Source organism: Pelecanus crispus, chromosome 23 (assembly GCF_030463565.1).
Source record: "Pelecanus crispus isolate bPelCri1 chromosome 23, bPelCri1.pri, whole genome shotgun sequence".
Classification (NCBI taxonomy): Eukaryota; Metazoa; Chordata; class Aves; order Pelecaniformes; family Pelecanidae; genus Pelecanus; species Pelecanus crispus.
In genome coordinates this window covers 3,070,678-3,093,817 of record NC_134665.1, presented here as the reverse complement: position 1 = coordinate 3,093,817, position 23,140 = coordinate 3,070,678, and the positions used below count along the sequence as shown (strand labels likewise).

The 23,140-nt window shown below is 64.9% G+C and overlaps 1 protein-coding gene across 1 annotated transcript; it reads right to left on the bottom strand.

Moving 5' to 3' along the window:
- Positions 1–6: 6 nt before the first annotated feature.
- Positions 7–21,316, bottom strand: RNF40 (ring finger protein 40). The gene is given in 21 exon segments (XM_075724692.1): positions 7–183; positions 752–853; positions 1,941–2,081; positions 3,007–3,132; positions 3,897–4,109; positions 5,084–5,228; positions 8,252–8,374; positions 8,944–9,067; positions 9,383–9,422; positions 10,192–10,313; positions 10,752–10,887; positions 12,358–12,537; positions 13,073–13,192; positions 13,907–13,981; positions 14,698–14,844; positions 16,207–16,319; positions 18,175–18,381; positions 19,111–19,261; positions 20,386–20,553; positions 21,183–21,278; positions 21,281–21,316. Coding segments are annotated over 21 exon segments (2,742 nt in total).
- Positions 21,317–23,140: the final 1,824 nt, after the last annotated feature.

Below are 23,140 nucleotides of genomic sequence, written 5' to 3'. Positions count from 1 at the left end.
TGGGGCTCAGCTGATGTAGACGCGGTGGAAGTCGTGGGCGCCGAAGGCGGCGTTGCACTTGGGGCACTTGCGCTGGCGGGTGTCGTAGCGGCTCTTGACGCACTCGAAGCAGAAGACGTGGAAGCACTTGGTGAGGACGGCATCCTTCTTGCGGGCGTTGCAGCACGGGCAGGTCAGGCGGGCCTGCGGGCGGGGCAAGATGGCCGTCAGCCCCGCTGGGGCACCCATGGGTGCTCCAGATCCACCCAGGGTCCTGCAACCACCACCCAAGGTTCTCCAACCCCTTCCTGAGATCTTCCAACCCTACCCAGGGGTGCTGCAGCCCCACCCAAGGTCCTCCAACCCCACCCATGGGTCCTCCAACCCCACCTCAGGGTCCTCCAACCCCACCCATGGGTCCTCCAACCCCACCTCAGGGTCCTCCAGCCCCACCCAAGGTCCTCCAGCCCCACCCATGGGTCCTCCAGCCCCACCCAAGGTCCTCCAGCACCCACCCATGGGTCCTCTGACACCACTCAAGGTTCTCCAACTCCCATTCAAAGACCTCTGGCCCCACCCAAGGTCCTCCAGCACCCACCCATGGGTCCTCCAACCCCACCCAAGGTTTTCCAGCTCTCCACTGAGGTCCTCCAACCCCACCGCAAGGTCTCCCAGCCACCTCACCTGGCTGCAGAAAGCCCTGGGGGGAGGTGTGGGTACCCCCCAACCCCACCCACCACCCTGGCACCCATGGGTGCCCCCCGCCCCGCACCCGATACTCCTTGATCTCCTCCTGAAGGATCTGGTCAGCATCGGCATAGACCTCCACCTTCCGCTGCTTCTCCAGCTTCCGCCGCAGCCGCGACAGCTCCTCCTGCGGGGATGGGGGGTGCTGACCCACAGCAGCACTGGGGGTCCCTGTAGGGCCCCTATAGGTCCCTGCAGACCCCCTGTAGGGAGCCGCAAGGCCCCTATAGGGCCCCACAGATCCGCTGTGGGTGCCACAAACTCCCTATAGGTTCCTGCAGATGCTCTATAGGGCCCCACAGGCCCCTATAGGACCTCTATGGGTCCTGTATATGGGTCCTATATATGGGTCCCCTCCAGGGAGCCATACGAGTCCTACAGAGTCCCCCAGAGTCTATAGGGCCCCTCAGAGGCCCCACAGAGCCCTGTAAGGACCCACCAGCCATCCCATAGCCCCCGTATCTCCCCCCAGGTCCCCTACAGAGCCCATAGGGTACCTATAGACTTGTCCAGGGTCCCCATAGGGCCTGCTAGAACCCCCACAGAACCCCCAGAGAGCCCCATCAGGACTCCCCAGCCACCCTATAGCCACCCGCAATCACCCTATAGATCCCACAGGGAGCCGTAGGGGTCCTACAGAGTCCCCCAGAGTCTATAGGGCCCCTCAGAGGCCCCACAGAGCCCTATAAGGACCCCTCAGCCATCCCATAGCCCCCGTATCCCCCCCCAGATCCCCTATAGAGCCCATAGGGTACCTATAGACTTGTCTAGGGTCCCCAAACAGCCCCATAGGGCCTGCTAGAACCCCCACAGCACCCCACAGACTCCCACAGAGCCCCATCAGGACTCCCCAGCCACCCTATAGCCACCCCCAGTCACCCTATAGAGCCCACAGGCATCCTGTAGAGTACCCCAGAGTCCCCGAACCACCCCATAGGGTGCCCTAGCACCCACATAACACCCCTCAGAGCCCCATCACAACCCCCCGGCCATCCCATAGCCCCCATATTCCCCCCCCCATCATCTATAGAAGCCGTAGGGTGCCGTAAGGCTCCTATGGAGTTCCCCAGGGTCCCCAAACAGCCCCAGAGGACCTCCCAGCACCCACAGAGCACCCCGTAAGGACCCCTACCCATCCCTCACCCACCCACAGCCCCCCCGGAGAGCCCCTAGGGTGCTGCAGGCACCCTTATGGATGCCATAGGGGTCCCCACCTGAGCTCTCTTGAGGCTGAGCGACTCCTTGTCCTTGGCCGCCCGGTTTTCGGCAGCGCAGGCCTGCAGCTCCCGCAGCCGGGCCTGGACGTGCTCCCCCTGCGCCCGCAGGTCCTCCGCCAGCTGCGCCGCCTCCACTGCCTGCACGCCGGGGGGTCCCCCCACCATCAGCCCCATCGCCCGGATACCGGGGTGTCCCCCCAAACCCCACCGCCCGGACACCGGGGTCCCCTGGGGTCCCCCAAAGCTGGATTTCTTCCCAACTGGGTGCCGGCGTCCCCCCCACCATCAGCCCCATCGTCCGGATGCCGGGGCGTCCCCCCAAACCCCACCGCCTGGACACCGGGGTCCCCCAAAGCTGGATTTTCACCCCCCTGGGTGCCTGGGTGCCCTTGTTCCTGGACCCTGGGGTCCCCCCCACCATCAGCCCCATTGTCCGGATACCCGGGTGTCCCCTCCTGCCCCCCCAAACCCCACCACCCAGATATAGGGGTCCCCTGGGGTCCCTCAAAGATGGATTTTCACCCCCTTGGGTGCCTGGGAGCCCTTGTTCCCAGATGCCAGGGTGTCCCCCCCTGCACCCCAAACCCCACCACCCAGATGCCTGGGTCCCCTGGGGTCCCCCAAAGCTGGATTCCCACCCCCCTGGGTGCTGGGGTCCCCCCCACCGCCAGCTCCATCGTCCGGACACTGGGGTGTCCCCCCCAAACCCCCCCACCCAGATATCGGGGTCCCCTGGGGTCCCCCAAAGCTGGATTTCCACCACCCTGGGTGCTGGGGTCCCCCCCACCATCAGCCCCATCGTCCGGATGCTGGGGTGTCCCCCCAAACCCCACCGCCCGGACACCGGGGTCCCCCGGGGTCCCCCAAAGCTGGTTTTTCACCCCCCTGGGTGCCTGGGTCCCCCCTCACCCAGACACCCAGGTCCCCTTCCCTGCCTTGAATGTCTGGGTCCCCCCCCCAACCCCGATGCCCGGGTCCCCGTGGACACCTAGGTCCCCCAAAACCAAACGCCTGGGGGTCGTCCCACCCTGGACACTTGGGGGTCCCCCCCAGCTTCTCCCACCTTCCTCTTGTTGAGCTCCAGGGCCTGGGAGCGCAGGGCCAGCTCCTTCTCCACGGCCGCCAAGCTGCTCTGCAGCCCCCGCTCCTTCTCCTCCAGCTTCTGCACCACCAGCAGCTGGGCGTCCACCTGGGGACAACCCCCCCAAACGTGTGGGTCCCCTGCCCGGATGCCTGGGGGTCCCCCCCAGCCCCAATGTTGGGGTCCCCCAGGTCCTCCCCCCCGTCCACGCTCTGGTTCCTTCTCCTCCACCTGCCGCACCAGCGGTTGGGTGGCCACCTACGGACCCCGGCCAGATCTCGGGGTCCCCTCAACCTGGACTCCTGGGTCCCCCTCGGCCCAGGAGCTGGGGACCCCCCGGACGCCTGGGTCCCACCTGGACCTCGACAGTGAGGACCAACAGGTTCTACCTGCTGAGGTAGAACCGAGGTTCTACCACCTCATCCTTCTCAACATCTGGGTTCCTCCAGCTCTTCAACCACCTTGGTTCCCCCAAACTCTAGGACACCTGGGTCCCCTTGGACCTCCCCGCACCCCTGGGTCCTCCCCGGACGCCTGGGTCCCACCTGGACCTTGATGGCGAGGACCTGCTCCACCACCTCATCCTTCTCCTCAACATCTGGGTTCCTCCAGCTCTTCAACCACCTTGGTTCCCCCAAACTCTAGGACACCTGGGTCCCCTTGGACCTCCCCGCACCCCTGGGTCCTCCCCGGACGCTTGGGTCCCACCTGGACCTTGAGGGCGAGGACCTGCTCCACCACCTCATCCTTCTCCTCAACATCTGGGTTCCTCCAGCTCTTCAACCACCTTGGCTCCCCCAAACCCCTCGGACACCTGGGTCCCCTTGGACCTCCCCGCACCCCTGGGTCCTCCCCGGACGCTTGGGTCCCACCTGGGCCTTGAGGGCGAGGACCTGCTCGGCCAGCTCGTCCTTCTCCTCCCGCAGCAGCTTGTGGATCTGGTTGGCCTTGATCCGCTCCGACATCAGCTTGAAGTTGGCGTCGTCCTTCTCGCGCAGCTGCTGCAGCAGCCGCAGGTTCTGCTCCTGCATGTCCTCGAAGGCCTGGCCCGTCACGTCCATCTCCGACAGCAGCGCCTCCTCCTCCTGGCCACCAACACGGCCACCGTGAGGTCACGCGCCATCCCCGCTGACGTCATCACCCACCGCCAACCGACCGCCCCTCCCGCGCCTTCGGCCGCACCGCCCCGCCTTTACCCAGCGCGGCCTAGGCTACCGCTCTGACGTCACAAACGCGGTTCACGCCGTCGCCACGCGCGCTCTCGAAGTCGTACGGCGCGCCGGTGATGTCACGAGCCCCGCCCCGCCCAAGCGCTGCCCCGCCCCGCGACAGACGCTTCCCACCGGCCACCTAGGTGTCCCAGAGCCAAGACGCCCTTGTGACATCACCGGCCGCGTCCGCGAGATGGGCCTGTGATGTCATATACCCCTGCCTGTGACGTCATAGGCGCTGCCTGGCAGCCCCAAACGCTGGCCCCGCCCCCCCATCATGGCCGCTTCCCCCTCGCAGCCTTCCACGCGCCAACAAAAGCACGCTTATGACATCACAAACTATGCCTATGCTTTCATAAGATGCACCTATGATGTCATAGTGCCCGCCCACCTTGTCGCAAGCGTCGCCCGCCCCCTCCTCCCTTAAAGGCCACGCCCCCGAGGGGCCAGGCCACGCCCACCACCCCATGCCCTGCCCTCATAGGCTCGCCCGGGGAAAACCCCGCCCCCAATGCCTCAGGCCACGCCCTTTCCCCCAAGGCCACCCCCACCGTGCCCCACCCCCCAAGCCCTGCCCCCTTCCCTATAACCCCCTCTGACCCATGGGCCACACCCCTGCACCAACCACAGACCACGCCCTAAAGCCACGCCCCCTTAAAGCCACACCCCCCTAAAGCCACGCCCCTCTGCTCTACCCTAAGGCCACGCCCCTCCCCTAAAGCCACACCCCCGTTCTAACCTAAGGCCCCGCCCTCTGCTCCAACCTAAGGCCACGCCCTCTACCTTACGGCCACACCCCTTCCCTAAAGCCCCGCCCCTGGCCGAGGCCCCGCCCCGGCCCCGCCCACCTGCTTGGTGGCGGCCAGCTTGCGCTGCAGGTGCTCGATCTGCTCCTCGGCGTGGCGCAGGCGCCGCAGCGCCTCCTCGTCCGCCAGCTTCTTGCTCTCGCGCCGCTCCCGCTCCTCCAGCTCCCGCGCCCGCCCCGCGCAGCTCCTCCGCCTGACGGGGCCCGACGTCACCGCGCCCGCCCCGCCACCCCACCCTGCCCCCGCGCCGCAGCCCGCGGGGGGGCACCGCGCGAGGCCATGGCGTCAGGGGATGGGGTGAGGTCACGGGGTGAGGTCACGGCGTGAGGTCACGGGGTGAGGGACCAATGTGAGGTGATGAACGGAGGTCATGGGGTGAGGTAACAGCATGAGGTCATGGGGTGAGGTCATGGGGTGAGGTGATGACATGAGGTCATGTGGTGAGGTCATGGTGTGAGGCCGCAGGGTGACGTGATGGTGTGAGGTCATGGGGTGAGGTCATGGTGTGAAGTCATGGGGTGAGGTGATGGTGTGAGGTCACAGGGTGAGGTCACGGGGTGAGGTCACGGGGTGAGGTCATGGGGTGAGGTCACAGGGTGAGGTAACGGCGTGAGGTGATGGTGTGAGGTCACGGGGTGAGGGACCAATGTGAGGTGATAAAGTGAGGTCATGGGGTGAGGTAACAGCATGAGGTCATGGTGTGAGGTCATGGGGTGAGGTGATGGGGTGAGGTCATGTGGTGAGGTCATGGTGTGAGGCCACAGGGTGAGGTGATGGTGTGAAGTCATGTGGTGAGGTCATGGTGTGAGGTCACAGGGTGAGGTGATGGTGTGAGGTCACGGGGTGAAGTGATGGTGTGAGGTCATGGGGTGAGGTAACGGTGTGAGGTCATGGGGTGAGGTCACGGTGTGAGGTCACAGGGTGAGGTCATGGTGTGAGGTCATAGGGTGAGGTAATGGCGTAAGGCCATGGTGTGAGGTCATGGCGTGAGGTCACAGGATGACGTAACGGGGTGAGGTGACGGGGGTGAGGGAGGGGCGCCAAGGAAGGGCAGGGGCCTGCGGCAGGAGGGAACACGCGCTGGCCTGCGTTCACGCACAGGTAGCGTGCGCTAGCGTGTGCTGATGTGCGCTGAGTGCGCGTCAGCATGCCTTAACGTGCAGTGAGCGTGTGCTCGTAGGCCGTTAGCGTGCGTTACCGCGCAGTTAGAGCGCGTTAGCATGCATTAGTGTGCATTAACATGTGGTTAGCATGTATTAATGCGCACTTAGCGTGCGTTGCAGTTGCAGTGTGTTAGCATGCATTAACCCAGTTAGCATGCATTAGCATGCATTTAGCGTGCATTAGTATGCATTAACACATGGTTAGCGTGCGTTACCGTGCGTTAGCATGCACTAAAATGCGGCTTGCGTGCATTAGCGTGCAGTAACACACACTAACATGCAATTAGCATGCATTAGTGTACCTAAACACAGTTAGCGTGTGTTAACATGCAATTAGCATGCCCTAGCAGATATTAACACGCAGTTAGCATGCATTAGCGTGTATTAACACAGCTACCATGCAATAGCATGTGTTGGCGTACGCAAACACTGTTAGCGTGCCTTAATATGTGATTAGCATGTGCTAACATGCGGTTAGTGTGCATTGACATGCAGTTAGCGTGCATTAAGACGCGTTAACATGCGGTTAGCATGCATTAACATGCACCAGCACACAGTTTGCGTCTCTTAGCATGCATTAACGTGCAGTTAGCATGTGTCACCGTGCATTAACGTAGTTAGCGTGCGTTAGCGCGCAGCGAACAGGCATTAACACGCAGTTAGCAGGCGTCAGCATGCGTTAACACGTAGTTGGTGTGCATTAACGTGCGGCTGGCATGTGTTAGTGTGCGTTAACGTACAGTTAGCGTGTGTTAGCATGTGTTAACGTGCAGTGAGGGGGCCTTAACTTGCAGTTAGCAGGCGTTAGCATGCGTTAACACGCAGTTGGCATGCATTAATGTGAAATTAGGATGGGTTAGCATGCGTTAACGTGTACTCAACATGTGTTAGTGTGCATTAATGTATACTTAGCGTGTTAGCGTGCATCAATGTACAGTTAGCATGCATTAGTGTACGTTAACATGCAGCAAGTAGGCATTAACGTGCAGTTAGCAGGCGTTAGCGTGTCTTAACATGCAGTGAGCATGCATTAACGTGCAGTTAGCACGTTAGGGTGCATTAACATACAGCCAGCATGTGTTAGTGTGCGTTAACATACAGTTAGCATGTGTTAGCGTGTGATAACGCGCAGTGAGTGGGCATTAACAGTTAGCAAGCGTTAGCATGTGTTAACACACAGTTAGCATACATTAACGTGCACTTAGCATGTGTTAGCGTCGGTTAACGTACAGTTAGCATGTGTTAACATACAGTTAGCGTGTGTTAGCGTGCGTTAACGTGCAGTGAGCGGGCATTAACACGCAGTTAGCAAGCGTTAACGTGCATTAACGTGCACTTAGCATGTGTTAGTGTGGGTTAACTTACAGTTAGTGTGTGTTAACGTGTGTTAAGGTGCGGTGAGCGGGCATTAACACGCAGTTAGCAGGTGTTAGCCTTCGTTAACACACAGGTGGCATGCATTAACATGCAGTTAGCACACGTTAGCATGCATTAACGTGCACTTAACGTGTTACTGTGCATTAACGTGCAGTTAGCATGCGTTAACACGCAGCGAGCACGCATTAGTGTATGTTAATGCACAGGGAGCGGGCATTAATGCGCAGTTAGCAGGCGTTAGTGTGTGTTAACACACAGTTGGCATGCGTTAACGCGCAGTTAGCATGTGTTAGGGCGCATTAACGTGCAGTTACCGTGTGTTAGCATGTGTTAACATGCAGTGAGCATACATTAACGTGCAGGGAGTAGGCATTAACATGCAGTTAGCACGTGTTAGCGTGTGTTAACAAACAGCTGGCGTGCAGTTCGCATGTTAGTGTGCATTAACGTGCAGTTCGCATGTATTAGTGTGCATTAACGTGCAGTTCACGTGTGTTAGCATGCATTAACGTGCACTTAGCATGCACTAATGTACGTTAACGCGCAGCGAGCGAGCGTTAACGCGCAGTTAGCAGGCGTTAGCACGCAGTTGATGTGCGTTAATGTGCCGCTGGCGTGTTCAGGTGCCGGCGGCGCACGTTGGCGTGCCGTGGCGTGCCGGTGGCGGGGCCTCACCTCGGCCTTGCTCTTCCTCTCGGCCGCCATGAGCTGCACCTTGTCGCGCTGCTCCTTGGGGGCCGACTTGTACATGTCCAGCAGCAGCTTCATCTCCTTCTGGCTCTCCTGCGCCTTCCTGCCCCACCATGGCACCCCCTCGTTAGCATCTCATTTGCATAACCGCCCCCTTGGGGGCCCCAGCCCACCCCCAGGGGTGGCCCCGTAACGCTCCCCTAATTGCCCCCCCGCCCCCCAAAGTGCCCAGACCCCCCCTCAATAGCCCCAGACACCCCCAACTCCCCCTTAACTGCCCCCAGGGCCCCCCCAAACCGCCCCAGCCCCCCCAAACTGCCCCCAGGGCCCCCCAACTGCCCCAGCCCCCCCCCAAACTGCCCCAAGCCCTCCCCAAACTGCCCCCAGGGCCCCCAAACTGCTCCAAGCCCCCCCCAAACTGCTCCAAGCCCCCCCCAAACTACCCCAGCCCCCCCAAACTGCCCCAAGCCCCCCCAAACTGCCCCAAGACCCCCCCAAACTGCCCCCCTTCAATACTCCCCCCAGCCCCCCAAAACTGCCCCACAGATTGTGATATCCCCAAACACCCCCCCCGCCCCCTGAACCCCCACGTGACAGCCCCCCAGGCACCCCCTAGAACACCCCCCACCCCCCCGCCCCCAGAAAAGGGGGTGTCCTGCCCCCCCGCCTCACTTGAGCTCCACCCGCAGCTGCTTGAGGACCTCGGAGTCCTTCTTCTTGGGCTCCTCGGGGGGGCCCTTGGGGCGCTCCCGCTCCCGCAGCCGCTCCCGCTCCCGCTCGGGGCCCCCCCGGGAGGCTCCGGGCCGGGGCGGGGCCGGGGGGGGCTCCTTAACCCGGGGCGGGGGGGGCTGCGCCGGGGGCGGGGCGGCCGGGGGGGCGGCGGGGGGGGGCGGCTCCTCCTCCTCGGCCGGCCGCCGCGGGGGGGGCCCCTCGGGCGGGGCGGGGGGCGCGGCCCCCTCCCGCTTGGGTTCCGGGGGGGCGGGGCCGGGCGGGGCCCCGCCTTCCTCCTCCTTCAGGGGGGCGGGGCCCGGCGCCCCCCCCGCAGCGGGGGCCGTGGTCTCTTCCGGGGGGGCGGGGGCAGCAGCTGGGGGAGGCGGAGGGGGCGGGGCACTGCTTTGAGGGGGCGGGGCGCCGCTGGCTTGGAGGCGGAGCTAGAGGAGGGGAGGCGGAGTCAAGCAGGCCACACCCAGGAAGACGTCTTGGGTGGCATTGCCCTTTTAAGAGACCGCGCACCCCCCCCCCCCGTTGCTTTTTTAAGCCCCCCCCCCCCCCATTGGCCTGGCCCTTTTTAGGCCCCACCCCCCTCAGCATGGCCCCACCCCCTTAAAGGGGCAGATCCCGCCCTCCCCCAAGCCCCACCCCCATGGCTGTGGCCCTTTTAAGCCCCGCCCCACCAGCGTGGCTCCACCCCGCCCTTAAAGGAGCAACAGCCAATTGTCAGCCTGCACACTCCCACACTGGCCCCGCCCCCTCATTATAGCCCCACCCCCTTAAAGGGTCCACACCCCAATGTGTGGGGCCCACCGCCACACCCTCTAAGCCCCACCCCCCCGACCCCGCCCCTCCGGTGGAAGGCGGGAAACCACCGCCCAATCCCCTCCCCGGGGCTGGGCCCGCCCCCTCTCCTCCTTAAAGGGGCCATGCCACCAAATCCTCATTGAGTGGCAAGGCAGGGCTGCCACACCCCGCCCCACCCCTTAAAGGGGCCACACCCCCGGATGCCCCACCCCTTAAAGGGGCCACACCCCCGGATGCCCCACCCCACCCCTTAAAGGGGCCATGCCACCAAGCCCTCATTGAGTGGTAGGGCAGGGCCGCAACACCCCACCCCTTAAAGGGGCCACACCCCCGGATGCCCTGCCCCACCCCTTAAAGGGGGCCACACCCCAGGATGCCCCACCCCCCCGAGGCCCCGCCCACCTTGTTGATCTCGGCCTGCACCTCCCGCAGCTTCCGCTTGTAGCGCTGGACGTCGCCCTTGAGCTGGTGGTTGTGGTTCTGCAGGCTGCTGATCAGGTGCCGCATCTCCCGGTTGATGGGACCTAGGGGGTGGGGGACACCCAGAAGTTTGGGAGGGGACCCGCGAGTCCGGGGGTGGAGCCCATGGCCAGCCCCACCTCCTCCATTTTCACGCAAGGTCATAGAGACCGGGGGGAAGAGGGAGCAGAGTGGCCGATGGTGCTGTGGCTGTCGAGTCTGGGGGTGACACCATGGAGGAGTGGGATTTGCAGCCCAGAGCAGCCCAGGGAGATCGAGGAGGACCACCCCACAGCACCCAACCCACCCCACAGCACCCAACCCACCCCACAGCCCCAGGACCACCCCACAGCACCCAACCCACCCCACAGCCCCAGGACCACCCCACAGCGCCCAACCCACCCCACAGCCCCAGGACCACCCCACAGCGCCCAACCCACCCCACAGCCCCAGCAGGACCTGACACGTCCCCCCGAGGCCGTGGGTCGCGCCGTGGGGCTCACCCGCCTGCTCGTTGGCCGCCAGGTTCTGCTCGAACTCGATGCGCAGCATCTCGTACTCCTTGCGCACCTGGGCCAGCGTGTCCTCCAGCTGGATCACCTCCGTCCGCAGCCGCTTCTGCACCCCCAGCTCGTCGCTCTGCCGCCGGGGCGAGGGGGGAGAGGGGGGACCGTGAGGGGCACAGGGGACACGGGGACGCAGAGGCCGCGGGGGACGCACGGGGACGCGTGGGCGGGACGTGAGGGACGCGGGCGTGGGACGCGTGGGGGGCAGGGAGGAGGGGGGAGACGTGGGGTCGCAGGGACGGGGAGTGGGGGAGGTGGGAAACACGTGGGGGACGTGGGGAACATGAGGGGAACACGTGGGGGACACGGAAGACATGGGGAACACGTGGGGGACACGAGAGGAACACGTGGGGGACACGCGGGGGGACACAGAAGACGTGGGGGACACATGGGGGACATGAGGGGAACATGTGGGGGACACGAGGGGAACACGTGGGGGACACAGAAGACATGGGGGACACGTGGGGGACATGAGGGGAACACGTGGGGGACATGAGCAGAACACGTGGGGACACGGAAGACATGGGGGACATGGGGGGACACGAGGGGAACACATGTGGACACATGGGGGACACGTGGGGACATGGGGGACATGAGGGGAACACGTGGGGGACACGAGGGGAACACGAGGGGAACACGAGGGGACACGAGGGGAACACGAGGGGACACGTGGACAATGGGGACAGAGACGGGGCGGTGACACAGACGTGTCTGTGCCGCCAAGGCGGCCATCTTGGGTGGACGCCATGACGCCCTGTGACCCCCCCAGACCTACATGACGCTCCAGGGAGCCCCAAGGACACCGGGGGACACCTCGGTGACACCAAGAGCCACCTCCGTGTTCCCAGTATCCGTGTGACCGCCATCCTGGATGGCCAACCGTTGGACACCGTGACATCCCATGACCCCAGGACAAATGGGACACCCTGGGGAGCCCCCAGGAGACCTGGGGACACCTTGGGGACACCAAGAGCCACCTCCATCTTCTCAACATGATAGAGGTGGCCATCCTGGATGACCAACAGTTGGATGCCATGATGTCCCACGGCCCCCCCAGAGACCCTGGGGTGTCCCAAGGACCCTTGAGGACACTTGGGGACACCAAGACCCACCTCCATCTTCTCAACATGATCGAGGTGGCCATGATAGAGGATGCCATGATGTCCCACAACCCCCCCAGACACCCTGGGGTGTCCCAAGGACCCTTGAGGACACTTGGGGACACCTTTGGGACACCAAGACCCACCTCCATGTTCTCAACCTGATGCAGGCAGCCATTTTAGATGGCCAACAGTAAGACGCCATGGCGTCCCACGACCCCCAGCACAAATGGAACATCTCAGGGAGCCCTGAGGAGCCTTGGGGACACTTGGGGGACACCAAGACCCACCCCCACATTCTCAACATGATGGAGACGGCCGTCTTGAATGGCCAACAGTAGGACGCCACGGCGTCCCATGGCCCCCAGGACCAACGTGACATGCCAGGGAGCCCCTGGGAGCCTTGGGACAACCAAGGCCACCTTGGGGACACGTCCCCTCACCTCCATGTGCTCAATGTGGCGCAGGTGACTGTTCTTGGTGGCCAGGAGGAGGGCACGGGCCTCGTCCAGCTGCGTCTTCACCTGGAGGCTCTCATGGTAGAGGAGGGAGAACTGGGACTGCAGCACCTTGTACTCCAGCGTCTCCTTCACCGCCTCCTCCGGCAGCGAGCGCAGGGCCACCTGCAGGGACCATCCCCAGCCGTGTCACCTGGTGTCCCCGATGTCACGTGTGTCCTCCCCGTCCCCTCCCATCATCCCCTGGAGCTCCCAGATGTCCTCAAACATCCCCTTTTTGTGCCTCTATGACTGTACCGTGTCATCGGTGTCACCCTCCTGTCACCGGACATTCCCAGCATCGCCACAGTGTCCCCCTCCATGTCCCTCAGGGTCCCCCATGCCCCCAATGTCCCTACTGTCCCCCACATCCCTCACATCCCCAGTGCCCCCCACAACCCTGATGTCCCCAGCATCCCCAACGACCCCCATCTCCACAACGTCCCTGCTGTCCCCCACCTCCCTGACATCCCCCAAGTCCCTCGTGTCACCCACATCCCCAACATCCCCTCGTGTCCCCCGTACCCCTGCCGTATGTCACAGCTCCCGCGTCCCCCAGGTCCTCAACGTCTGTGCCGTCCCCTGATGTCCCCAATGTCGCGGACACCCAGGTCCCTCATGTCACCCATGTCCCCAACGTCCCCGATGCCCCCAGTGCCACCTTGAGGCGCTCGTGGCCGCGCACGGCCTGCTGGAGCTCCTGCTGCAGCTTCTCCAGCTCCGCCATCCGGCTGTTGGCCAGCTCCTGGTTCCCCTCCAGCTCCGCGTTCAGCATCTCAAACTACAGGGGGGGTCCCCCCCAAAATCCTGGGGTCACCCCAAAACCCACCGACACCCCCAGACCCCCCTCGGACCCTCCCAGACCTCTCCAACCCCCCATGGACCCCCCCAAACCCATCCCAAGCCCCCCAGCTCCACGGTGAGTATCTGAAGCTGGGGGGTCACCCTAAAAATCCGGGGGTCACCCTAAAAAACAGACACTCTCAGACTCCCACGAGCACCCCCAAACCTGTCCAAGGGACCCCCAGGACCTCCCCAAGGTCCCCCAAAGCCCCTCAGGACCCCCCCAAACTCCGCCAGGACCTCCCAGGATCCCCCAATCCCCCCCCAGGGGGCTCCAACCTCTCCCTGTGCCCCCCCAAACTCCCCCAGCCCCCCCCCCCCTCAGACCCCTGCCTTGAGTCCCCCAAATCCCCCCAGCACCCTCCAGGGTCCCCCAACCTCCCCCAGACACCCCCGCAATGTCCCCTGACCCCCCCCAGGGACCCCCAAACTCCCTCCAGGGACCCACTCCAGTCTCCCAAATCCCCCCAGGGTCCCCCAAACCCCCTCAGGTCCCCCCCAAGGGTCCCCCAACACCCCCTAGGGACCCCCAAACCCATCCCAGGGACCCCCAAGCCCCCCCCCAAACACCCCCTTGAGTGTCCCCGTCCCCCCCAGGACCCTCTTAGGGTCCCCCCCCAAAATCCAAGGGACCCCAACGCCCTCCCAATACCTTTTGCATGCTGAGGGTGATCTGTCCCCCCTGGAAGCCCCCCGAGCTGCCGGAGCCGTAGGAGCCTGAGGTCAGCTGGGGACACAGGGAAGTTGGGGACATGGGGGACACCCCGGGGACATCGGGGGCACCTCGGGGATGTTGGGGACACCGCGGGGGTCATCAGGGACGCTGGAGGCACCCGGGGGACATCAGGGATGCCTCAGGGACATAACGGGCACTGGGGACATTGGGGACAGCGGTGACGTCCTGGGGACATTTGGGGCAACCTGGGGACATCAGGGGCACCCCGGGGATGTTGGGGACACCCCGGGGGACATCAGGGACGCTGAAGGCACCAGGGGACATCAGGGACACCCTGGGGAAATTGGAGACAGTGGGGACACCCCGGGGACATGAGGGACAACCAGTGATGTGGGGGGACCCCAGGTGACACACGGTCTGCAAGTGCCGCGAGGTGACGCCAAGGGACACGGCACGATCCCGAGTGACAGAGGGGTGACGCCACGCGACGTCACGTGACCCCGAGTGACACAGGGGGCCCCAGATGACACCGGGGCACCCAAGTGACATGAGAGGACCCCGGTGCCTTGGGAGGACCCCAAGTGCCATAAAAAGAGCTCAAGTGCCACCCAGATGACACGGGGGGACCCCAAGTGCCAGAGGCCAATGGTGGTGGCCCTCAGGGAACCCTGGGGCCCCTCAGAGCCTGGCAGGAGGTTGGGGGACACTGGGGACACGGTGGCCACCACGGGGGACGCGGGGGCCACCGCGGGGGACGCGGGGGCCACCTGCTCGAGGGCCTCGGCGAGGTGGCGGTCGAGGCGTCCCTCGCGCTTGCGCAGCTTGGCGCTGTCCCACTGCAGCCCCTCCACCGTCGTCCCCATCTCCAGCACCTTCGTCTCCGCCGAGGTGGCCTTGTCCTGCAGCTCCGCCAGCTGGGGGGGACACGGGGACACCGTGGGGACACTGGCACTACCCCCCCCAGAAACAGCCGCGGCAACACGTGGGGACCTCAGCTCTGTCACTCCATGGGGACGTCAACCACAAGGACACATGGGGATATTGGCCACAGCACCCATGGAGACAACGGTCACGTCATCCTAATGGGGACCTCAGCCGTGTCACCCCATGGAGGTGATGGACACGTCACCCCATGGGGACGCTGGCCATGGAACCCCAGTCACCCCATGAAGGCGATGGCTGTATCACCCCACAGGGATCTCAGCCGTGTCACCCCATGGAGGTGATGGACACGTCACCCCATAGGGACGTTGGCCATGGAACCCGAGTCACCCCATGTAGATGATGGCCAGGTCACCCCACGGGGACCTCAGCCATGTCACCCCACGGAGGTGATGGACATGCTACCCCCTGGGGACATCGGCCATGGAACCCCAGTCACCCCATGGAGGCCATGGCCATGTCACCCCACGGGGACCTCAGCCGTGTCACCCCATGGAGATGATGGCCAAGGAACCCCACGGGGACCTCAGCCGTGTCATTCCATGGACATGATGGCCAGGTCACCCCACGGAAGTGATGAACACGTCACCCCATGGGGACATCGGCCATGGAACCCCCAGTCACCCCATGGAGGCCATGGCCATGTCAACCCCATGGGGACCTCAGCCGCGTCACCCCATGGAGATGACGACCATGTCACCCCACGGTGACATCGGCCATGGAACCCCACAGAGACGACGGCCATGTGGGGACACGAGGGCACCACAGGGACATCGTGGACCACAGCGTCCGCGTGTCCCCAAAAAGGGACCCAGGTGCCCGGGTGACCCCCAAAAGGCACCCAGGAGCCCGGGTGACTCCCTGAAAAGGGAACCCACCCACCCACCTTATCCAGTCCCTCCCAGTCCCCACCAGCGCCCTCCCAGTGCCCCCCAGTCACCTCCCAATACTGCCCAGTACTGCCCCAGCGCCCCCTCATCCCCTCCCAGTGCCCTCCCAGTATCCCCTAATGCCTCCCCAGTGCCCCCAGTCCCCTCTATTCCCCTCCCAGTGCTCCCAGTACCCTCCCAATCCTCTCTATTCCCCTCCCAGTGCTCCCTAATTGCCTCCCAGTCTCTTCCCAGTGCCCCTCAGTTCCCTCTATTCCCCTCCCAGTGCTCCCTAATTGCCTCCCAGTCTCTTCCCAGTGCCCCCCCAGTTCCCTCTATCCCCCTCCCAGTGCTCCCTAATCCCCTCCCACTGCCCCCAGTCCCCTCTATTCCCTTCCCAGCTCCCTCTATTCCTCTCCCAGTCCCCTCTATTCCCCTCCCAGTGCCTCCCAGTGCCCCCAGTACCTCCAAGGAGACGCGGTGGTGCTTCTCCTGCAGCTGCAGGGTGAGGTCGTGCAGGCGCCGGTGCTCCCGCAGCAGCTCCCGCAGCAGCGCCCGCCCCGACTCCGCCAGCTCCGCTGCGGGACCCAGGCGTCAGGGGAGGGTCCCACATGGGGGGTCGGGCACCCCAACACCCCCCCGGCACCCCTGGGACCCCCCAACACCCACTGACCCCCCCCAGGACACCCAGCACCCATCCACCCTACAGGGACCCCCCCCAGCACCCACTGACCCCAGAGACCCAGGCATCCTGGTAACCCCCAAAAAAGGGACCCAAGCATTTGGGTGCTCGCAAAAAGGCAACCCGGGAGCCAGGTGTCTGGGTGACCCCCAAAAAGGGACCCAGGCATCCGGGTGACCCCAAAAAAGGGCCCCACGTGTCTGGGTGACCCCCATAAAGGGCACCCAGGCATCTGCGTATCTCCTAAAAAAGGACCCAGGCATCTGGGTGACCCTAAAAAAGGGACCCAGGCCACCAAGTGACCCCCAAAAAGGGACCGAAGCATCTGCGTATCCCCTAAAAAAGGACGCAGGTGTCCAGGTGACCCCAAAAAAGGGACCCAGGTGTCTGGGTGACCCCCAAAAAGGGACCCACATGTCTGGGTGACCCCAAAAAGGGCCCCACGTGTCTGGGTGTCCCCCAAAAAGGGACCCAGGCCCCCGGGTGACCCCAAAAAAGGAACCCAGGCATCCACGTGACCCCCAAAAAGGGCCCCACGTGTCTGGGTGTCCCCCAAAAAGGGACCCAGGCCCCCGGGTGACCCCCAAAAACGGCACCCAGGCACCTGGATATCTCCTAAAAAAAGACCCAGGTGTCTGGGTGCCCCAAAAAAGGGACGCAGGTGTCCAGGTAACCCCCAAAAAGGGCACCCAGGCGTCCACATATGCCCTAAAAAAGGACCCAGGCATCTGGGTGACCCCAAAAAAGGGACCCACGTGTCTGGGTGACCCCCGAAAAGGGACCCAGGCATCCGCGTATCCCTTAAAAAAGGACCCAGGCATCCGGGTGACCCCCAAAAAGGGCACCCAGGCCCCCAGGTGACCCCTGAAAAGGGACCCAGGCATCCGGGTGACCCCCAAAAAGGGCAGCCAGGTGCCCGCGTATCCCCTAAAAAAGGGCCCCATGTGTCCGGGTGACCCCAAAAAAGGGACCCAGGCATCCAGGTGACCCCAAAAAAGGGCCCCATGTGTCTGGGTGACCCCAAAAAATACACCCAGGCATCCGGGTGACCCCAAATAAACGGTCCCATGTGTCCAAGTGACCCCCAAAAAGGACCCAGGCATCCGGGTGACCCCCATAAAGGGACGCAGGTGTCTGGGTGACCCCCATAAAGGGCACCCAGGCATCTGCATATCCCCTAAAAAAGGACCCAGGCATCTGGGTGACCCCAAAAAAGGACTCAGGCATCTGCATGTCCCCTGAAAAAGGACGCAAGCATCTGGGTGACCCCCAAACAGGGACCCACGTGTCCGGGTGACCCCAAAAAAGAGCCCCAGGCATCCGTGTGACCCCCAAAAAGGGCACCCAGCCCCCCAGGTGACCCCTGAAAAGGCCCCCCCAGCCCCTGGGTGACCCCCAAACAGGGACCAACGTGTCCGGGTGACCCCCAAAAGGGCCCCCAGGTGACCCCCAAACAGGCCCCCCAGGTGAGCCCCAAAAAGAGCTCCCAGGCCCCCGGGTGACCCCCAAACAGGCGGCCCAGCCCCTGGGTGACCCCCAAACAGGGACTCACGTGTCCGGGTGACCCCCAAAAGGGCCCCCAGGTGAGCCCCAAACAGGCCCCCCGGGTGACCCCCCAAAAGGGCTCCCAGGCCCCCGGGTGACCCCCAAACAGGCGCCCCAGCCCCCGGGTGACCCCCAAACAGGCACCCTAGCCCCCGGGTGACCCCCAAACAGGCGCCCTAGCCCCCGGGTGACCCCCCCCCCAGTGCGCAGGGACTCACGGCGGGCGGCCAGGCGGGCCCCCAGCTCCTGGGCGCGGCGGTGGGCCCCCGCCAGCCCCTCCACCAGGCGGGCGACGGCGGCGGGGGCGAAGGCGAGGCGGGGGCGCAGGCGCAGCTCCCCCTCCTCGGGGCCGCTGCGGCTCAGGGCCGCCACGAAGGAGGCCGCCGGCCCCCCCAGGCGCCCCCCGATTCCTCCTGGGGGCGGGGGAGCGGCCGGCGGGGGGGGCGGGGGCGGGGCGCCGGGCCCCCCCCAGGGCTCTGCTGTGGAGGGGGAAAGCGTGAGGCCCCATCGTCACCCCCCCCAGCACCCATGGGTGCCCCCCCAGCATCAATGCCCCCCACGGGAGCCCTAAAGACACCCCACCCGCCCCTAATTGCCCCCCAGCCCCCCAAAAGGCTGCTCAGGTCCCCCCCAACCTCCCCAAACTGCCCCCCCAGCTGCCCCCCAGCACCCCTACATTGCTCTAGGGACCCTCATTACCCCTTCCGGCCCCCCAGAACCCCCCCAAACTGGCCCCAGCACCCCTACATTGCTCTAGGGACCCTAATTACCCCTTCCGGCCCCCAAGAACCCCCCCAAACTGACCCCAGCGCCCCTAAACTGCTCTAGGACCCTCATTACCCCTTCTGGCCCCCCAGAGCCCCCCCAAACTGGCCCCAGTGCCCCTAAATTCCTCTCTGGGACCCTTAGTTGCCCCCCACCGTCTCCAACCAACCCTCAGGCCCCTCCAAGAGCCCCCAAATTGGCCCCCATTAACCCCAACCCCCCCCAAATTGCCAACACCCCTAAACTGCTCCCTAAGAATCTTCCATGCCCCTCCAAGACCCCAAAAAGCCCCCCCATAACCCTCCCTGGCCCCCTAAGACCCTGATTCCCCCCAGGTCCCCCAACAGCCCCCCCAAATCCCCCCCGGCCCCACTCACCCCTCCTATCGGGACCCTCGGCCTCGCTGGGGGGAGCCGGGGGGGGCTCAGGCCCCTCTGGTCGGGGTTCAGGGGGATCCCCGGGGGGGGCAGGGGGTGCCCCCCCCTCCCCCTCATAGCGTCGCAGCAACGCCTGCACCTCCGCGTCCAGCTGGGGGGGACGGGGGTCAGGGCACCCCCAAAACCCCGGGGGAGTCATGGGGGGGGCCCTTGGAGGGATTTTGGGGGGACCCCAGAGGGGCTTGGGGATGTGGAGGATCAGGACACTCCCAAACCCCTGGGGGTGGCCCCAAAGGTGTTTGGGGGGTGTAGGGGGGTCCCAGGGAAATTTGGGGGGGCCCCGAGAGGCCTGGGGGGGACCCCAGGGGGTTTGGGGAGGTGCAGGGCAGTTTTGGGGTCCCCAGGGCCACTTTGTGGGCACTTTCAGCCTTTCTGCACACTCCCCCAGGACCCCTCCAAAGAACCCCAGGTGACTTTTGGGGCTCTAGAGCCAATTTTGGGGTCCCTTCACAGCTTTTGACCCCCCCAGGCCATTTTGGGGGCCTCCAGGGGCTATTTTGGGGGTCCTCAGACCCATTCTGGGGGTCCCCAAAAGCTCGTTTTGAACGCTCCATCCACGCGTACCAAACCAGGACAACCCAAAAAAACCGCAACTCATTTCTAGAGCACCAAGACCAACTTTGGGGTCCTCAGAAGCCACTTTTGGGGTCCCCACACCCACTTTTGGGCTCCTTTCACCCTTTTTTGAACACTCCCTACGTGCCTACCAAACCCAACCCCCACCAAAAGAACCCCAAGGGACCCCACAGCAACTTTTGAAGCGCTGGGGCCGATTCTGGGGTCCCTTTGCAGCTTTCAGGGATCCCCAGGACCATTTCTGGGGTCCCCAAGACCACTTTTGGGGGTCCCCAAGACCCTTCTTGGTATTGCTGAGTAGACTTTCAGGGTATTTTTAAGCCTTTTAAGCACTCCATCTATGTTTACCAAATTGGGACCGCTAAAAGAACCCTAAGACAGCTTTAGAGCACTGGGACCAATTTTGGGGTTCCCTGATGGCTTTCTGGGGTCCCCAAACCCATTTTTTGGGATCCCAAATGTAATTTGTGGGGGGCCCAAGAGCGTTTTTGAGCCATTTTCATCCCTTTTTAACTGCCCTGCCCGTCAGCCGCTGCCCCACCAGCTCCATGGGGGTTGGAGGGTCCGTGCTGGGTTTGGGGTGTCCTTAGCAGGTTTTGGGGTGCTGGGAGGGGGGGGAGTTGGGGGGTCCCCTTTTACCTGTCCCCAAAAGCGGTTAACCAGCAGGAGGGTGGCGTCGTCAGTGGCCTGCCGCTTCTCCAGCTTCTCGATGCGCTCGCGCAGCTCGTCCTCACAGGCCTGCCGCTGCTCCAGCCGCTCGGCCAGCTTCTTGTTCTTGAACTGCAGCACCTTCAGGTCCATCTCCTCCTGCGGGGGGGTGGGGGGGGACCCCCAAGAGTTCAGGGGGGACCCAGGAGTTTGGGGAGGGGACCCAGGAGGTTGTGGGGCGAGCCAGGAGGTCGCGGGGGGACCCAGGAGCTCAGGCACTGACACCCTCGGACCCTTCCATGGGGACCCGAGTGCCCAGGAACCTCCCCCGGTCCCATCTTGGAGCCACATCTCAAGGGCTTCCTGGTGGCAGGGGGGACCCAGGAGTTTGGGGGGGACCCAGGGGTTCAGGGGGGGGACACCCAGGAGTTTGGGGGGGGGGCCCAGCAGTTCAAGGGGGGACCCAGGCATCCAGGGATGGATCCAGGAGTTTGGGGGGTACCCAGAAGTTCAAGGGGGGACCCAGGAGTTTGGGGAGGGCACCCAAGAGTTTGGGGGGGACCCAGGCATCTGGGGAGAGTCCCAGGAGTTTGGGGGGGGGACCCAGGCGTCCAGGGAGGGGACCCAGGAGTTTAGGGGGCACCCAGGAGTTCGGGGGGGGGGGGCACCCAGGAGTTCGCAAGGTGTGGGGGGGTACCCAGCAGCTCAGGGCGGGGGACCCAGGAGTTTTGGGGAGGGGGACCCAGGAGTTCGGGGGGGGACCCAGGAGTTCGGGGGGGTACACCCACCGTGGAGGAGATGCCGCCGAGGCGCAGGGGTTCGATGAGGGTGGTGGGGGGCTGCTCCTCGCGGGGGGGTTTCTTCTCGGGGGGGGCCGCCCCCCCCCATCGCCGGCCCCCCGCTTCGCACCGGCCCCCGACATGGCCCTGCCTGGGGACAGAGCGGGGTCGGGGGGGGGGCTGCGGGGGGGTTTGGGGGCGGGGGGGGGAGGATCACGGCTCTGAGCGGGGGGGCAAGGGGGTTATGGGGGGTTATGAGGGGCAATGGGGGGGTTCCCGGGGGAACGAGGGGCGATGGGGGGGGGAGGGAGGGGCCTACGGGGGGCAGCGGAGGGATCTGGGGGGCAATGGCGGCCGCCGCTGGGGTGAGGCGGGGAGAAGGGGGGTTAATGGGGCTCAGGGGGTGGGAAAGGGGGCGGGGGGCATAGCAGGGGGGGTGGGGGGGGCTGCAGGGGTCTATAGGGGCCTATGGGAGGGTCCATAGGGGCCTATGGGGGTCTATAGGGACCTATGGGGGGGGTCTATAGCGGCCTATGGGAGGGCCTATAGGTGCCTATGGGGGTCTATAGGGGCCTATGGGGGTCTATAGGGGCCTATGGGGGGGGTCTATAGGGGCCTATGGGGGGGCCTATAGGTGCCTATGGGGCTCTATAGGGGCCTATGGGAGGGCCTATAGGTGCCTATGGGGGTCTATAGGGACCTATTGGGGGGGGTGAGGCGCGCGCCCCCCCCCCGTACCCACCGCCGCCGCCGCCGGCCCGGGCCGCGCCACTGCGCATGCGCAGCCCCCGCCCCGCGCAGGCTCCGCCCCCGCGCATGCGCAGCCGGCCCCCCGCCGCCGCTGGTCGCCGTGGTAACCGCGGGGGGGGGGGGGGGAAGGCAGCGACCAATCAGGAGAGGCGAGAGGGCGGGGTGGGCGGGGCCGGGAGCTCTTAAAGGGGCGACGCCGCGGCCGGACTCTCCCCGCCGGGGGGTCGTGAAGGTCGGGGACCCCCGGGGATCTCCCCAGCCCCAAAGAAACCCCATGGGGACCCCCCATAGAGACCCCCTCAGCCCCCCAGGGTCCCCCTTAAGCCCATGGTGGCCCCCTCAGCTCCATGGGGACCCCCAAATCTCCTAAAATCCCCCCCAGCCCCATGGGACCCCCCCGAGGTCCCACTTCGAGGCACAGGGACCCCCTCCCCAGCCCCATGGGGACCCCCCCCAGGGGCCTCTTCAACCCCACAGGGGCCCCACCCCCCCAAGGAACCCCCAAACCCGCTCTGCCCTCACCCCACCCCATGACCCCCGTCCCCAGGGACCCCATGGGGACCCCCCCCGAAGACCCTCTCGGTGCCACAGGGACCCCCTAGCCCCATAGGGACCCCCCAGCTCTATAGGGACCCTCAAGGACCTCCCCCCCCAGCCCCATTAAGACCCCCAAGGGACCCTCTTAACCCCATAGGGACCCCCTGTAGCCCCAGAGACACCCCCCCCCCCCATGGAGGCCCTCCCATCTCTCCCCAGCCCCATGGAGACCCCACCCCAAGGACCTCATTAGTGCCACAGGGACCCCCCCCCCGGCCCCATGGCACCCCCTTAACCACACTGGAACCCCCCCGAGCCCCCCCCAGCCCCATGGGACTCCCAAACCTCTGACCTCCCCCAACCCCTAATCCCTACCCCCCTTCCACGGACCCCCTTCACCCCATGGGAACCTCCCTAGAGATCCCCCCATGCCCCTTGGGCCCCCCCAACCCCTTGGGGACCACCCTAAGTGCCACAGGCCACTCCCCCCAGCCCCATAGGGACCCTCAAACCCCCGGGACCCACCCAAACTCTGTAAGCCCCCCCCGAGACCCCCTTAACTGCATAAGGATACCCTTAGCCCCTCCCCCTCGACCCCATGGGCACCCCGGACGCCTGGGTCCCCCCCCCCGTCTCCTGGGGGGGGGGAGGTTTGGGGGGGGTCCCCCAAAACTCTCCAT